The sequence below is a fragment of the Aythya marila genome (genome assembly GCF_965140915.1).
Source record: "Aythya marila genome assembly, chromosome: Z".
Classification (NCBI taxonomy): domain Eukaryota; kingdom Metazoa; phylum Chordata; class Aves; order Anseriformes; family Anatidae; genus Aythya; species Aythya marila.
In genome coordinates this window covers 8,283,413-8,301,901 of record NC_139080.1, presented here as the reverse complement: position 1 = coordinate 8,301,901, position 18,489 = coordinate 8,283,413, and the positions used below count along the sequence as shown (strand labels likewise).

General features: G+C 38.8%; 1 protein-coding gene across 1 annotated transcript in view; it reads left to right on the top strand.

The window, feature by feature from the left end:
- Positions 1-18,489, top strand: part of KIAA1328 — a 172,203-nt gene that overhangs the window by 96,993 nt on the left and 56,721 nt on the right. The window contains exon 7 of the mRNA XM_082782847.1: positions 15,468-16,153. Within this exon, the coding sequence (XP_082638973.1) occupies positions 15,468-16,153 (686 nt within the window). The remainder of the gene's footprint in view (positions 1-15,467; positions 16,154-18,489) is intronic.

Genomic DNA, 18,489 nt, shown 5'->3' with positions numbered 1-18,489 from the left:
ACTTCCACAGCACAAGGTGATTACTGGCAAAGCCAGGAAGTTTTTCAACTGAATTAACTCCTTTGTCAAATGGCACGTTTATTTTCAGGGAGGCTTTCTGGACAATTTAAATGAACTTGAAATACTCTGGATACTTTAGCACCGTACATAGGAGAAGGGAAAATAAAGGGACAGAAGGTACAATTTTTATACTAAGGTTCCTCCCCTGCTTTACTGCTGAGGAAATGAGCTGCCACATCTGCTGTGCTGTGACAAGGTCTGGACAGGATACGTCCAGAAGACTCTATGGGAACTGGAATACAGGCAGATGATGGAATTGTTTGAGCTGTAGGCTATCTGTGCTGTCACATTTAATGGCATACGTTCAGCATCATCACAGACAATACAGAGGCAGACCACAAGTATATGGAGCACCATGTTTTTTTTGACTGTTCCCAGAAATTGATTTCTTATATTTATTAATTACAGTGGTGCAGAAACACAGATTTTGCTGGTATGGATATAGCAGCAGTGCCAAGAACATGGTCATTTAGCCAATTTACAATTTAGCACTGCATAGCCAAAGCTAAATGAAAAGAGAGGCTAGAAATGGAACCAGAAGAATTTCTGGTAGATGCTTTTTGCTGCAACATTATAGTTTAAGAATTATCAGTGTAACCAGTTGGATTTCTCTTTACATGTAAGATTCTGTTGTTTTGGATCTGGATTGCAGTTTTATTTATTTTTTAAATTATTTTTTGTTTATGGTAGTGACTGAATATCGGCATTCAGATTGATAGCTAGAATCCATTTTAGAGAGATTAATTATGAATGATTTCTTTAAAAAAAAACAAAAGTTCGTTATTCTCTTAACCCTTTGGAGCCCAGAGAAGCCCTTCTGTAACAGCCTCCTGTAGGACTGGAAGAGTAGAAACCTATGGGATTTGTGTACTCTGAAATTTCGGCCACTTCAGCTTTGAATTTTTTAATGCTTATGTGCTCCACAGTCCAGTTGTGACCAGGATTGAGGGTGTCCCCTTGCATTTTTTTTTTACCTTGATGTCTTCAGTGATAGAACAAGGATAATTGTGCTTACTTACTGCCAGGAATATTCAGGCATAATGTTTATAAATACCTCTAAAGGTTACAAGTTCTTTCCAAGTGCCTAGTATTTCTGCTGATTTCCTGTTGAGTAGAGAACTATGTGTATGTGGGGTTGGGGTGGGGTTTCAATCATCAGATGTCAAGTTTTGTTTTATTTTTGTAATGATTTATGCAGTTGTTAATCAGCAGCTGACTCCTCTGAGGAAACTTCAGGGAGATCATGCATTTAGAAACAATCCTGCTTCTAGTATTTTCTCTCCATTGTATTTTTCTTCCTTTGTTCTTTTGTTCTCTATTATGAAGGACATTTGCATGAAAACAAGATTTTTGTTTCTTAAGAGTTCATCTGCTCCTGCTGCTTATTCCCCACCTGGCCATAATCCTCTGTTTGTGACATCTCAATTGGTGGCTGTGCAAATGATTATGATGTCAAAGACAGGATTATGACTTCAGGTGAGAAACAAACAGCAGGAACAGGTGAACTCAGGAGAAATACACATCTTGACTTTTCTCTAACCATTTTTATGCTAAAAGCACAGGAGAAATGCAGGCAATAGATTATGTATGCATATAGAAAATAACTGATGTATAAGCGAATTGTACCATGCTAGTGAGTAACATGAGAAATTGATTCTTAAAATTGCCTTCAACTGGTTTTATTCTTTAGTTTTCTTTACAGAAAACTACAATGGTGTGAAAATATCCAGTGACAGAGTGATTAGGACATAATTTTTTCAATTTTATTTTTACAATGTTACAACTCTTATAAGAGATTCCCTCTGTATCCCTCTGTTGTAACACAACATTCTTAGTTGGATTAAAATGAGGTTTGATTAAAAATATAAAAAGAATGACCCAAACTGGACTATAAATGAGTTAACTGGGATCTCCGATAGGAGTGGGGTTTTGGAGCAGATCACTCTTTGTGAGATAACAAAGGGAGGTTCTTGGAACTGGCTGAGTTCTGCTTCAGTTTTTTTTGTCTATTTAATGTCGCAGTTCATTTTTGTTCTGGAGGAACCCACCCCCCGCTGCTCCTGCAAGCCATTTCCCTAAAGGTTTTTGCAGAATACCTCCTTTTGAAATTTCTTGTCAGCAATTGGAGTGTTATGATGATAAATAGCTTGTATGGGTCTGCAGTCGTCTGCTACTGTGCACTGACTAGTGGGAGAAAGAGATTTGCTAGAAAAGCTTTGCAGGCATGAGTATAATGCAAGGGGTGTGTATGTGTTGTAACACCGGTTGATGCATCTAACACCAGAGATTTTTTCTTTGGTAAATTTGTATTGGGTCCTGAGGAGATTGCTCAAGAGAAACCTCATCCAGGAAATCATTTTGTGGACTTCTGATGTTGAGTGTGCTACAGTGGTGGTTGCGACTTCTGGTGGCTAAGCCAGAGGTCATTATGCTGACAATTTTGAGTTAGGAAATATTTTTTTGCTTTCTGAATGGTTGTAAAAATATGTACTTATAGATGGATTATGGATTTGTTTAGAGTTACTGGGTAAGCATTTTTTTGGGTACAGTTTGTGGAAAGAAATTGAAGATACTGTGTTATCATATATCGATATAATACTGTTCTTTGTATAGAAGCGTAGGTGAAAATAGAAGGGAAGAAGGGAGTTAATAATCACAGAATTAAAGACATTGAGACATTGAAAGTCATCCAATCCACAAGTTTGATATTTGAAGTACTCCCAGCTTCAGAGAAGCCATGGGGAGTGGTTGTTTTCTTGCCTTTTTTTTTTTTTTTTTTTTTTTAACAGAATTGAAGTAGTTATCTTCAGGAACCCAGTAATTAAAATTAGAAAGTTGGTAACATTTTTATTGCAGGCAATTCTAGTGGTAAGATTAACATTAGATAATCTTATCATAAAATAACCAGGCACCCTATGATGATCTGACACATGAGAGGCTGCACAGAGCTCCTGGTCCCCCAAGGGCTGTGATTGTTTTATGGTTTTATCTCATGATAACCATGCTTTGGTTTTACCCTTTTCTGAGAGTTTCATATAGTACACATCCCCCCTATCTCCCCCCGTAAATTTGTAATTTAACACCACTCTAGGAAATGGCAAATCAGCATGAAACTATTAATCTTATATCATGAAACAGACACAGATCCAAGAGATCTGATTACTTTGCTTGTGGTCATTATCCAGACTGAAAGCTGGGCTTGAGCGTTTGTAACATCAACAGTTCTGTCATCAGAAAGAAAAGATTTCAAAAACAAAGTGACATTCTACAATCAACCTAATTTAACATTTCAAGCCAAAAATATCATATGGCACCAAACTCCTTTAAGTGGTCACTTAACGATCAGCTACAGTTTGAAAGCCCTAGTTTCTGCCCTATGTTTAGAGCTTCTTTTCCCAGTCATTAAAAGCATGATAAAGGACCTGAATGTCAGGCGTGAGGGCTTTAAATAATCTGTAGTGATTTTAATGAGTTCAGGCACAATCGCCACAGGTTTGTCTTGCTTCATAAGTATTTCTGAGATGGAGCTTGCAGTCAGACTCTCTGCTGCCAAGTTGGTTTTCGATCTTTTGAGAAGGATGGAAACTGGCTACTGTTCAGTCTTGCAAAACTGAGTCTGTTTTAGCTTGAACTCCTCTGGAAATAACCAGCTGCATCCCCTCCTCTCCAATGAATATATTGTGAACAAGAAATTCAGTTTTAATTTGTATTATAATTTAGCTAATTAAAGAAAACCCATTTTAAATACCTGACTGAACCGATGTGATTTGGCTTTCTTCTTTTCTTTACTCTTGGCCCTTCATCTTTTTTGTTCGCTCAGTTCTTCTGAATACTTACAACTTCCTATCTTCTTTTCTCCCATTAAGCTTGTGACACTTGAAAAGATGCAGTCATTTAATATTTAACTATGAGGGAGGCTCAGTCTCTTTTTGGCTTCTCCAGTAGGATAGAGCTTTGTGCTTTACAACAGTATTTGTAAACAAAACTTCTTACTATTTACAAATCCCAAAGAATTTTACAGATGTAGAAACACACAGTGAAAATTTCTTTGTGTTCAACTGGATGGTTCAACTCTGTTTCTGGAGGGAGTGAATTTTGTTGTGACCTAATTCTGCTCCCATCAAAGTTGCCAGTGAGTGGTTTTAGAGATTTTCAGCCTCAAAGCTTTGCAATTCTTTGTTGAATCCAGAGTTTCAGAAGAAGAGCTGAAGTGCAGCTCTTTCAGATGGAATAATGAAGGCTTAAGCTTGATATTCAGAATACATTTATTAACCAACACTATCCAAAGGAGTAGCCTAGGAACCTTCCACTCTGCATTTGAATTTTGCCACAACTTCCAAAATCAATACTTCTTGGCATCACAGGCTGTTTTCTGCTTTCATCATTTGTGCAAACGATTATACAGATTGAGTTCAGAAACAGGGGAATGATAAACAAGCAAAAGTGAAATACAAAAATATAAACTTATACAGTTTTCCCTGTGAAAATAAGTTCACTTAGAAAAAACACACAAACTTTGACGATGGAGAAATGTTAGGGTGCAGGTTGGAAAGAGAGCCGAAGAGGTTCATAACATTTGTTCATAGCTGTAGAGCTGGTGCTCTTAGATTGGCACAGCACAATAAAATTATTGTTCTATATCAAAAGAAGTTCTGCATCTTCATTTTAACTTACAGAGATGGTACTAAGAGGTTCAGAGTTGGAAACTGTCCTTCCCTGTCTCCTGTCCTTAAGACTTGCAAGCAGGGCATAGCGTTTTGTTGATTATTAACGTAAGGCTCTGAAAATGTTTAGTTCTTCTGCGCATTTTTGTGTGCTTATGACAAATGCTGGCTTTCTGCAAGGATTTTCATTCAGGCTGTTGAAAATGCTGACACTTATGGGCTTTTCTATACTAAACTACCTCTAGTAAACCTCTGGATGGGTTTTATTTGGTCTGTCTGTCCAGACTGCAGTATCTCAGAGTGAAGGCGATTGCCTCACAAGGTCACTGCTGTCCTGGAGTAGTGGAAGGCCTCTCAATTTATGCTTGGTCATGCCCTTTTAACTTAATGTTCTCCTTCACACAAGCTGGTAGTGATGGATGTCCATTCAGACAACCTAATGGCCTATGGTAACGATAGTAGAGCCTTTATATCAATATTCTGCAGCTGAAACCCATCAGGATGGACTGTCAAACTGCTCTACACCACGTCTAGGACCATTTTATGCAAATAATAACTGTGATACCATTGCTATACTTTACGGCGTCAAGCAGGACTATAAAAGATCATTTCCACTGGTCAAGAGGAAGTTGATCTTTGTAGCTTGATATATCAGAGGTCATTTGCTGCTGTCAGCTGTCTACCTGCAGCAGTACTAAACCCACAGCAGAATGACCTCAGCTCTTAAGAAATTTCAGCCACAGAAGGAAAGTCTTCTAGGACATCCTACGTAGTGTTTCAAAAGTGTTGAGACTGTTCTGAGGCAAAAGGAAACAACTGGCTTACCACCAGGGAACGGGAGATTGCTATTTGTTCTGTGCCTGCTCCTGTTCCTTGATTCAACTTCCAACTCTAAAACATATTAAAGATACTGCAAGTCTGCCAAGTGGAAAACATTTAATTTCTTGCTGAAATCAGAGTCCGTGTGCCAAGAGGACAATGAACTTTCATGTACAGAGAGCCCAACCTCCCAGACTCAAGTGAGACAAGTTTGCCTCTGTTGCTCAGAGGTCTCAGGGCACACCTGTCCTATGCAGACACTCAGTTTAGGTAACAGATTGAGGTATCACACTGTGCATCAGCTTGGGGGGACCTTCTCCAGGGGGTTGTTGTATTTTGCACAAAACTTCTAGATACATGTGTTCTTAGTCAAAAACGTCCATGTCCTTTCCATTTGCAGAGTGCTCTTTGCACTTCCATGGACTTCCAATATAACTATAGGAATATGTAACTGTATTCCTGTATGACTGCAAACTGAGATGTTGCCTTCCAATAGAAAGGGAGCGCTTGTTAATGCAAGAGAATCTGACAGCTCTCTCATTAAACAGCTGTATAAACTATGGAAAGACTGAAGCAGGAACTGGAAGCATAATATATGTGTAACGTCTGCCCACGGTGGAGCTCTGTCACCATCCAGAGAAGACTCTTTGCCTTTTAAGCCCCTTGGCAGCACCTCCAGAGTTACCTGTCTACCAGTTCATCCATCCATATGTTGCATTCTTCACTTGAGTGTGCTGAGAATATACACCTTTTCTCAGTGTTACTATAAAATAGAAATAGTCTGTGCTTCCATTTATGTGTACGCTGGCAGGCTAACTTGTAGTTTCCCCACTCCCTTATTTAAAGAAGTTGTTCCTGGTAGCTTAGTCACCTTGGCAATGACAGCAAGTTTCTGCATGTCAGCCGCTCCGGACTGGCCGTTTCAGCTTCATTCCTACTGACAGAGACATAAGCTACCTGATATATGCCATCTTGTGTTTACTGCAGGACAGTGTGGGGTAAAAGCATGCAAGCTGCCCTCTCAAAGCTGAGGAGACAGCGAGCAGTCAGCATCTATGCCTTTAGAGAACTTTTCTGATATGTGGCATATACGCTTTCTTGAAACGTGGAGAGGTGACGTAGCAGTGGTTCTGACTTGACAAGTCTCAAGGACTTTAATTTTTGACTATCAAGACTATTTAACACCAAGTCACAGGGCTGCCTGTTTTTCTGTCTTGCACTAGCTTCTGGCCGGTTAATATAAAGTGATGTACTAGTTGGATTTTGGCGGGGGTCTTGTTCCAGTCGCCGTTCTGAGGTACAGCATCATTACCAAATGAAAAAGTCCTTCTAAAAAGCTTTTTATTTCTTCTACGTGCAGCTACTACTTTGACAAGATGAAGTGAGTCAGCCTGTCTTTAATGGGATTGCATTGAAATGTCTGCTTACATGCAACTCTTGTTGTCATTCCTTGGCATGATCGTTACTTGAGGGGCAGATTAGAGGTCAATCAGCCAGAGCCACGGGGGCGCCCACAGCTAGCCTCAGGATACTCCCTACAAATGTAAGATCAAAAGGGCAGGCACATGAAAATTACTGTTTACTTTTTATGAATTATTTCCCAGAGATGGGATCATTAGCAGAATCTAAATGCTGGCTGGCTTGTATTGCAAGGACACTCCTGACAGAACTATTTCACTTGGGCACACCTTTCCGCTCTTTTAAAGTCAAAAGATCCTCTGTTTTTGCCTTTGTGGGATTTCTGTATTATTTAAATAACTTTTGAGTTGTATGTTTTTCCCCGAAACACTGTTGCTACTTCTGCACATGCTTTTAATTCTTAAATGTCTTCCATCTTTTTTCTTTGTTCATGCAGCAAATTTCAAAGGCTGTGTCTGTACCCAGGGACTCTGTAGGAGACACACAACTTCTGAAGGAAGTAAAACTTGCTGGTAATCTTTCCGAGTGAACAGTGGCTGGCACTTAAAATTCATCACTGGCCAATGGGTACCACAGTTATCCCTACTGTAAATACAGGGGAAAGGTGATATTGGCTGTCATGGCAAGGTACATGTTGGCAAATGCTGATTCAATGTCTACTCCTGCGGTAATCTTCACACATCAAACTCTACGCCTTCTTATCCACATAAGTATCTGGTTTCTGTTTGATCACAGTAATCAGGGCTATTTAGAAGGGTCACAGTATATTTGCCCTTTTGTCTTGTGTCTGGAGCTATGAAAGCATGACTTTGGAGCAAATGTTGATTGAATTCTAAAGAGACTGGCAGTAGCTGGGAACATGTGTAGTTGCTGATATGCTAAACTTGTGATTCCAAGTAAAAAACTGTTTGCTTTTTGAAATAACTTTGAAAAAGTTACCTTGAAGGACCAAATACATGGTAGATATTACTCTTTAATGAAAACCAATATGAACTTCCTTCTTATCATCCAACGTGTTACTAACCTTAATGTGAAATAATCAAATGCTGCCCAGTGTAGGAATGAAACTAAATCTTCTGGCTGCTAACCAAAATAAAATCCCTTATAGCTATTTTTGTATGTTCTTAAAATGTGTGTTGTGAGATTAAGCAGTTGTCTTTTTTCCCTCCTTCTCTGCTATTTTTCTTAAAAAGTATAAACACAAACAAACACATACACACACATATATTTATATAAAAGTATATATATATAAATGCTTTCTTGCAGCCCCTTCCCATGCTAAGATTGGGGAGCGGATACCCAGTTTTTTGTTCTTTTATCTAAATCCTTATTCTTCCTAATGTGGCTAGGTAATTTGGATAGGTGTGCTTTCATGCATTTAGCATGATGTTTTCTCAATATTGTTGGGGTTTTTGGCATTTATTTGACAGCAGCAGCTTGAGAACTTCTTGCTAGTGTTTAAAAGGATAAATTAAACATTCCCCTTTCCATCTTTTCCTCTTGCAGATGTACGCTGCTCAGGAATTTTTTGAATCCTTGCTGAACAGTGAGAGTGTAAAGGAAATTGTGTGTGGATGAGTGGGGTCACTGGGTTCTCCAGTACAGGGGACTGCAAGGAGCTATCTGTGGGAGTATATTTAGGGTTTAATGCAGCAGTGTTCAGAAAGCCGAGGCATGGATACTAAAAAATAATACAGTTGGAGCTAGCCTGTGTTGAGCTGCAGCCAATCTCAGAAGTTTTCAGGCATGCATCTTGGACTTCTTTAGGTTAGTTGAGCACTAGGTAGAGGGTCTGCATGCTTCCTTTCAGTCGTACAGCCATGCTCACAGGCTCATGAGATATCTGAGGGCAACTGATCTGGAACCAGGATCTGGCATGGTTGCTCTGTGTTTCTTGCAGACTGAAGTGGAATGAGTTATCTGATTGTGCTGTTCATCTTTTGTTATCTTTGCCATTGACATCTTCTTGTAGTCATCATGGAAAACAATGATTTTAAGTTGTCTTCTATTACATTTGTGCTTTGGAGGCTATCTACTCTTTTTAATAACATGCCACATGGGTCATTAAAGCTTTCCTCTGCCATTCTGCATCTTGAAGCTGATACCCAATTTCAGGTGTGTTTCTAGCGGAGATCACCACAGCATTTTTAGGACAGAAGAATGGTGGAGGTCCAATTGCTAGGGAGTGCAAAGTATACCTGCCAACTGATAGCTGTTAAATTAACATTTCCATTTCCCTGTGTATAGCCTTATCTTTACAGACAGGTGTAGATGTGTTGGGAGAGGGGCTATTTTTGGCTATACTGTAGGAAAGCCTGAAGGTAATGAGTTGTGTATAGTAAATCTTGCTTACTCCATAATTTCCACTACATTTCAAATTAAGGGCCTAAATTAGGGTTAGTGTCAGACTTGCTCTTCTGCTATGTCCTAATTTTGTTTTAAAAGCACATAGCTAAGGACTTTAATATGTTTTAGATTCAGTGCTTGTAAGTTATACTAAAATCCCTAAGGGAGCCAAAATAACTTATTAAAACCTTGCAAATGTTTTTGACTGCTGCATTCTATTATTTTCTATTCCAGCGGTAGCGTACAGCCTCTGCTGCTGATGGGCGGAGGAACGCAAACCTCCAGGGCCCATTAGACTTAACTTGTTTACTGCATTGATATCTATATGTTAAATGACAAGAGAGTTCAGGTTATTGAATAATTTAAAATTCAGCTCTAATTGGTGTCATATGACCTGGAAAAGGCCATGGATGACGCCAGGAGCATGCTGTGAAATTCTTATAAATAATTCATAAATTAGATCATTCATTTGCCTGGATGTCTTGTTAAATGCAGAAGTTTGTAAGTAATAACTGATGATATAACACCTGTAAGTATTTAGTTCATATGCTGGAAGGTAATCTACCTTGATGATCTTCTAGCAAAACCTGCCAGAGTATGAGAGTTAATTGCACTAGGGAGAATGCACTACATTTATTTGGGATGGGGCTTTGGCAAGGCGTACTGTGCAGATGTTGCATTACGCATTCCCTATCAGCTAGACAACTATTCTGTGTATGCCCGTGTTAAAAATGCAGCTCATCACTCTTCTGCCCTTATTTCACATGAACTCCAAATGCACTGGGAAATGGTAGTGACCCGCTCTGCTCACAAATAGTATAGTTTTTGAAATATTTATCTAGGTCTTGAACTACTGATTCTTCAGTAAAATAAAGGGCAGAAGTAAAAAATTGAAGTCACAAGATTGTGATTTTTCGTTTTTATAATGTTGGCAGCACATTGAATGTTAATAGTTAGACCTGCTGCTGTCAAGATTAGTATAGTGGCATTTTTCTGTAGTGCAAACAGGTCTGGTATAGTTTTGTTTCTGAAAGCAAACATGTTTGCTTAATTTTAGTGGTCAGGTATTGCATTGCCATGTGTAGCTACTGTTTGGGCTTAATGGGCATTCTGCTCACAGTGACTTCCAAGACTAAATGCAGAGACGCCTCACTTCGGTTTTCTTGGAGCACTGTATTATTAATGACTGCCTTATCAGCCAGTGTAAAACCAGTTTGCTGATCTGAAATGGAAGCATTTGTTAGAGATTATCTACAATATTTGTGTAGCTGGAGAGAAGGGTGGCATGTTTATGAATGCAAAATATACACTTATAGCTGAGTGCCAGCAAATGCTCACATGCCACTTTGAATGCAGGTTTTTTGTGCACCTGGCATCCCAGCTCAAACCCTCTTAACAAAGGGGAGAAAAAAAAAAAATTAAAGGCAGCAGAAACATAGGAGGTGTTCCTCTGCTGTCAGCTAGCAGCTATAGATTCATTTTTTTGTGTGATGTGATCCTATTTTTATTTTTGTTTTGCTACACCTGTTCAGTATATTGAGTTCGGTAGATTTTTACAGGAAAAATACAGGCTTGTGACTGTCATTCACATATTGTTTCTTTGACTTGAGACCACTTGCTTTATTCAGTGCAATGTGGCAATCATAGCTACACATAATTACTACAGAAAATGGTGCTTGCTTTCTTTCTTGAAAAATGGTCAGCTTACCTTCTGAGTTATCCACTGCATCTATCTTAGGTACTGACAGACAGTTTCCAAACCATTAACTGGGCACCTTGTAATGACTGATATTAGGTTATTTATGGTAGAGATTTTAATAAAGGATTATACGATTTAAAAGAGAAAAAAATGATAGACTTCAATATATCCTACTAATTTACTTTATAATCTTTACCTTTTTACATTCTTCTTGATAAATTCTTACGGATTGTTGGAAAGAATAGCTCCTTAATCACTAGTAATGCACTTCAAATAGTCTTATCATTTGAAATAGTCATTCTTAAAATGGCTTTTCTGTTGCCCCGATAGCCTACCTGAGCTTATTTGTAATATATTCTCCTTATTCCAGTGACAAGAGCAAGTGCTTATTCTGTTGATAGATCTGCAAACCCCAAACCAAGCTTTATTCAGATGAGACCCATACATCACCAGCGCGTGGTGTTGACCGAGTTCCAGGTTTAGGATGTATATACCTTAATGAGTGTGTCAGCTAGGTCGCTAATGCATGCCCTTGACGCTTTTTAAGGTGTCCTTGTGTGTGGTAGTCTCTCATTTGCCCATTTTGAAACACTTCCTTCATCCTGAAACATCTTTAAATCCCTGTACTTCTCTTCTGGTTGCTGCTTCTCTGCGTTCTTGACTTCCTTCAGGCTCCCTGCCCCACGCACTGAACTTGCATGTTCCTTTCCATTTCCCCCCAACTAAAGAAACCCCCAAGATGAAAATCCAGAGGGAAATGCACACAAAATACCATCAAGAGCAATTTTAGTTGATTGTCTCTTTTTTTCCCTGCATTCAAATGTATCTCAGCTGTGAACTGTAAAGCCAGGTGGTATGGATTAAACTCTGACCCTGCTGAGATCTGTAGGCGTTTTGCTGTTAACCTCCCCTCCACTTTGGGTATACACTGGTATTTCTCCCAGTGTATGCAAGGACCATAGCTTTTGTCCTCTGAGCGCAAGACTTCCGAGCTAATGATTTGGGGCTGCTTCTTAAACATATTTTGTGCATGCAGAGCTACCAGTGAAATCTGTCGGGACCTTGCCTGTGTGGAGATTGTAAGGTCTGATCTGCTACTAGCTCAGCCCTTGCCAGACAAAGCCCCGTGTGCTGGAATCAGTGGTTGAACGCGTCTCCTCTACCAGTGCTGCCTATTAACGCTGCAGAGCACACAAACGGCGTTCAGGAAGAATTTGCAGAAATCCTAATGCTTCATGCATAAAGCTGGCGTGCTGTTTGTCTGTTTGTCGGAAGTTTTAAGGGCTGGATGTTTGTTTAAGCTTTGCTTCGAATCCCTGAGCAAAAATTACTGGGATTGCAGTAAAGATTTCTTAGAGCTCCCCACCTGTCTTCCTTTTTCAACCTTTATAAAGATTATTTGAGCTGTTTTTTTAATATCTCTTGGTTTCCATGCAAGAGTTTCACATCTGATCAAGTCTTATTATTAGTCTGATCAAGTCTTGCAGTATGCTGCAAGGAGCTGTCTGAGTTTGTTTGTTTGTTTAAGCCTCAGTTAAAGGAAGTTGTAGCTTTAAATACCATACAGCAAGTGTGGAAGAGCTCCACAGAGGGGAAAGCACAGCTGTTCCATCATGGTCCGCCACGGTTTCCATGCGTCCCGTAGGTAATATCTTCCTTAAGCTCATCTTGTAAAATTGCCTAATTCTTCATGCTTGTGAGTCTTTAGACTCAAAGTACTAGGTGGGTATTTAGAATTTTTTTCCTTACTTTTCCCTTTTACCTGACCAGCGTCTTACAGGTTTGTCATGGCATGTTGTGGTCGTATGATCCTTCATACATACAATAGTCAGGCTATTTTCCCTGCAACCTATATCTAAATGTAGTCTTGAATTAAAGCATTAATGGAGACATACAAATTACTTACCAATTTGTTGGCTAGGTTCTGACTCCCAGTAAGTTAATTTTTCTTTAGGGTTAGACCTTGCAAAACAATGAGGAGCCTTCAAAGGCGTGTGAAACTGGAACTTTGTCTTCTACCTAATATGACCTCCTTCTTCTAAAGGAATGAACAAACCCCACTTGCATTTGATGACATTAATGAGAATTTTCCCCCCTGCAAACATACTGTAGCTGTGAAATAACATTAAAGTTTCTCCACCTTGTTATGAAGTCTTTAAATGTCAATGCCATTTCTGAGACCATCAGGGCAGATTTAATGGCGGCCAAGGTCAACAAATGCTAACTGGTACCTCTCTTTTAGGGCCTTCAGGGACTCTTAATGGAGTCTCAGCCATGAAGTTAATTTGCGATGTGGGCCTTTATTCTTAAATCTGCTCCTGATGATTAGTTTGTACCATCTTCATGTGTTTAGATTTCTTAACAGTCTCTTGTGTCTTCCGTCAATAAAAAAATGCTAAAAAGAATTCTGTCATTCCATGTTTTACACCTTTTTTTTCTTTCAGAACAAAAAAAAAAAAAAAAAAAAAAAAAGAAAAAAAAGTAAAACTTCTGTATATGGGCTGTAGCAAGTGAGGTGTATTCTTTTCTGTAGACCACCCTGATCTGTCAGCTCTGATAGCATCCTCTATAAAAACCTTTGGCTCTGCCCACTTCTGCTGTCTTGGGGGTCAGGGCCACTAAACACATTGAACCCCTTTTTGTGCTGTTGCTCTAAATGCTGTGCCAGCAAAAGCAGGGGAGGTGGGAAATGAGAGACAGAATGCGACTGCAAGGTTCTCCTCCTTTCCCTTTTCTGTAGTATCTCTTCCCATTGCTGGTCATCCCTTTATGTATTGTCTAATTTAGATTGAATAGGCTTTGTAGCCTTTATTTGTCTAGAAAATATTGCAGACAAGGATGGCATGCTACAAATAATAAATAACAAAACTCCATCTTTTTGGCAGCATGTTGCACTTCTGCTCAGTTGCCCTGCCAGCCCCTCTGACTTTAAAATATTTTAATGTCCTGCACTTTTCACCCAGTCCAAGCACCAGACTTTCCTCAGACATTTAGCACTGACATTAATGCAAATGCCTCCAACTCATGGGGCCCTTTGGGGCAAAACATGACATCCTTGGCTTTCAATCACATGGTGGAGAGGATATTTTTATATCCACAAAAGTAGAAATAATGAAATATCAGCATTCAGGTGCTAATCCATGTTAATTTACATTCTGTGAAGTCTACAAGAAACTTGTAATTGGTTGTCTTGAAGGGCAGCAGTGTATATTTGGTATTTTGTTTATTTATAAAAAGGAATTTAAATTATAGATACAAACACTGCATAGATTTGGAGTATATCTCTTCTAATCATCACTGGACGCTTGCTTGCATCCTTAAGTTCCCCTGGACTGGTGCTTGCTGACTGTCTTTCACTGTCTGTGGACCATCCCTATCTGTTGTAAGCGTTGCTAGAGTGCAAGTAATAGTTTTCTCACCATCTGAGGATACCAAATTTCACTGCTAAACCCCTTTCATTGAAGTGGGTTCATTATCTTTAACAAACCCACTTCTGTAATTAAAAAAAAAAAAAAAAAAAAAAAAGTAAAATAATCTTTGTGAAAAGTTCTAAAGGCCAGAGGATTTTATATTCAGTATGTTACGAAAATTAATGCACAGGTCTAGCAAAAGAAATGTGAGTACCTGATTCACTGCTATTCCAATGTGCATAACAACTCAAACGTTTAACTGCTTAGATGAACCATAGTGCTCTGGGATGTAAGTAGGATTTTGATGCCTGTTGCACAATATCCATGAATATCACGAAACCGCTAGAATTTGCTTGCACTGGGTTGACAAATGTGAGTTACAGTTGCTTTCTTTCTTCAGAGTTTTATCAGAGTATAATCACTTGCCCAGCTTAATTGAAAAATCACTTACGTTTATAGCTGAATTTAAACATGTTTTGTATTTAAATGACAGCTTTTGATGTACAACCATTTTTTACAGAAAGTAGTTGGTTTTTATCTGTGTTTCTGTAAAGATATTTCAAAAACTCTCATCAAATTTCCAGCAGTAAGTAATATCCCATTCAGTGCAAGGTGAAATGTTTTACATCAAATCTCCTGCTGTGTAATGGCCAATCAAAGAGTATTTATAGTGGCTGAATGGATTTTTTGGCTCGGTATTCAAAATTAAACATTTTCAAACATTAACATTTAATGTTTTTTGCCACTCTTCAAGTTGATTTTATGTAACCCTAGATGCTCACAACTACTTGATACTCTGAAGTGACTCATTTTATGCTGAGGATCCTGCAGGCAGTAGTTTTACATTTATTATACTTGTGTAGATTGAATGAAATGTATATTTGATAGCAGGTCCATGTCTGTCTTTTGATAAACATTTTGTCAAGCTGGGCTGTCTGTCCAACAGCAAGATACAGCAAGCCTGTTTCTGAGGGCACATGTTTAACCAATGACATTAATGTGTAAAGATAAATTTTGGTAATTCACAAGAAATTGTTTCTCTTATTGCAGGTGTCCAGTAAGAAGGCCTCATGCCAACAGCTGCCTTTGGAACTGGATGGTTCGTACTTAGCCATTAGGGGACCACAAACTTTTTATAAGAACAGCAGAGCATCAAAGGCTGGAAGCCCAAGCCGTGTAGCATTGTCTCAGCCCTGCAGGAATAATCACGATTGTGCGACTGAAATCCATTACAACCATCAGGAATGTCTGAAGGAATATTCAGTGGAAAATGGCTTGCACAGAAAGTGTAACAATATGATTTCCTCAGTCAAGCAGAAAAGCCCGCACCGTGTAAAGCCAGCTCAGGAGATGGACCAGAAAGCAAATGAATTTCAGAGCACGTGCCCTCCACAAGTGAGTTGTGGTTGTGCCTGCAGGCATGTAGGGAGCTCAGGTAGTGTGCAAGAAAGCCACCATGTCAGCCAGGTTCCTAAAAGACATTCTGGGCCCGTTCACAAAACCTGTGATTATTCCAGGCTGTCTCGAGTTTCTGGGCTGAATGACAGCGTGGATCCAGGGTCTAAAGAAACAGAACAAGCTAAAAGGTTGTCTGAAGAAAGAAGGCAGCAGCTGCTACTGCAGAAAATGGAGCTGGAAATTGAAAAGGAACGTCTCCAACATTTGTTGGCTAAACAAGAAGCAAAACTGCTCCTAAAACAACAGCAGTTACACCAATCCCGTATGGATTATAACAGGTGATTTTGAGATTTATATTTTTAAAAATAAATTCAAAAATTTATAATGAAGACATGGACAAGGGGAAGATGGAAAAATGGAATTTATAAAATAAGATAAGGCAATACCTGTGGCATAAGTACTCTCTAACAGTGATTTAGGGGAGAGGAGACTTTAGTATATTAGCATATACTGTTGGGAACCAGCATGACAGCTGTGGAAAGCAGCAGAGGAAAACAGTATGTGGTAGAAAGAAAGGCACAAGAAAAGCAGTTCTAAAAGTCTAGGTAGGAAAAGAGGAGCAGTAGAAGAAAATGAGAGCTTGATCTTCGTGCAGGCATTTTAAGGAATAGACGTTTGGCAAGGGAGCAGCGTGAGTGTGGATGATAAAGATGTGGCATTCCTCTTCTGTCTTTGCAGAGGGCAGTTTTGAAACACTGCACCTTCGTAGGTAGGAACTGCAAGAAATGTCTTTTATAGAAAAGATGAAAATAGTTTTATACATTTTATACATAGATTTGTATGAGTATATATATGTGTGTGTGGGAAAAAAAAGGGAGCCCTGTGAAAAAAGGACATTTTCTTTTCAGTGATTTTCCTGCAGTGGTAAATGCCAATACTGTGGCATAAGACCTTCTGGAAAACTAGAAGAAGGGAAAGGCAATAACCATAGAAATATGCAATGTGGCTTGAAAGGCCCTTGAGATTGCAGAAGGTGAGGTAACACCTTCCTGACAACGTAAATGGGGACTCTAGCAATTGGGACAAACTGGTTTATTGCTATCATGTGTTACATGGAGTGGAGAGGAATGGGTTAATGCTGTGGAAGAAAAAGTTGAATTATCCAGTGTAACTCAGTTGAATACTAGTGTTTCAGCATTAAGAAGGGAAAGGAATGGGAAAATCTAGCAGTCTTTTAAAAGAAACAATAGGAGGAATTCAGAAGAATGCTTATTTCAATACTATTTTAGTGTGGTAACTGCGGACAGCATCCCACAAGAGTCTGCAACACTTGACCCATTTCCTACATGTGTGTATTATAATAACTATGGAGGAATATATCACTTTCTTTTCTTAATCCCAGCCCCACTGGTTACTTTTTAAACTCTAAAAGAGAATACTGTAATTTATGTGGTCTTTTGTTTCCTGCTCAGACTCTTGAAATGAGTGTGTTTGTTTAGCTTTTAAAATGTCTGTTTTATCAGACGCAATCACAACTATGTGTGTGAAAAGGGCTGAGGTCACAAACAAAGGATTATAACTTAAGGTGAGAAATAAGTAGGAACAGATGGATTCTTAATCATCAAATAGCTTAATTCTGTTTATGCATCCCTCTGTATGAAAAACAAGTAGAATATGAAGGACATACGAGGGTTTTGGTGTTCTGTTTCTAATGGATAATTTTCAGCCTTCTTTGAGGCATCATTTGCCCAGAAAAAAAACAATGATGTACTTGTTAATGCCATTGTGCCTATTTTAGCCTTTTTTTTTTGTCCAGGAAAAAAAAAAAAGGTTTACAGAGCTCTACTTACTTAAAAAATGCTATGAAAAAATCATATGTGATCAGTCTGAGCACTAAAACTGTTTTTGCAATCTCTTTTCAGAGGTGCAGGTGAATGCACATTTGCCATTTTGTCTCTAAGAAACACAACTAGATAGATATAGTCTGCTTGCTCTTGAAAAAATAGTCAGTCTCTTTAGAATGAAATGTTTGATATTTACAGGTAAATCTCTTAACCATCACGGTTATATTTCAGTTCTGGCTATATAATTCTTTTCCACTTGATAACAGGGTAATTTTATGTGCTACAAACAATAAAAATTTGTTTAGCTAAGCTCAAATACCCTTTGCTTCCTTGGCGGGAGGCTCTAACCTAGTTCATCTCTTAACATCATGACAGTTTAAAAAAAAACATACAACAAAAATCCATTTCCAAGTAGTGTTTGTTTTTGTCTGTCCTTCTGCATGGTTGGCGTGCTGGTTAAGGTCCATTTTAAGCTGCTGGAAGTATTGTCATTGAGTGACAAGTAAAAGGTCTGACCATTTGTAATTATTGGCTATTAACTCTTCTCTTTTAGCTAAAGTATGAATTGATCCTTTTTTTGACCATGCTGCATCATAACTGCATTTTAATTCCCCGCATTTCCCTATTTAGCCTCAAGTGAGCATAATACTTTCAGTCTGCAGTTTCTCTGGATGTGAAATAGTTGTTCAGCTGTCAAAAATTGTGTGCGTGCAGGGAAAGTGGCAGCTCAGTGACTTCCACTGATGCCAACCACACCAGAATAAAGGAGAATTCCAGAAATGACAAAATATTATTTCCTGGTAATGTAGACAAATCTGGGTAAATCTTGG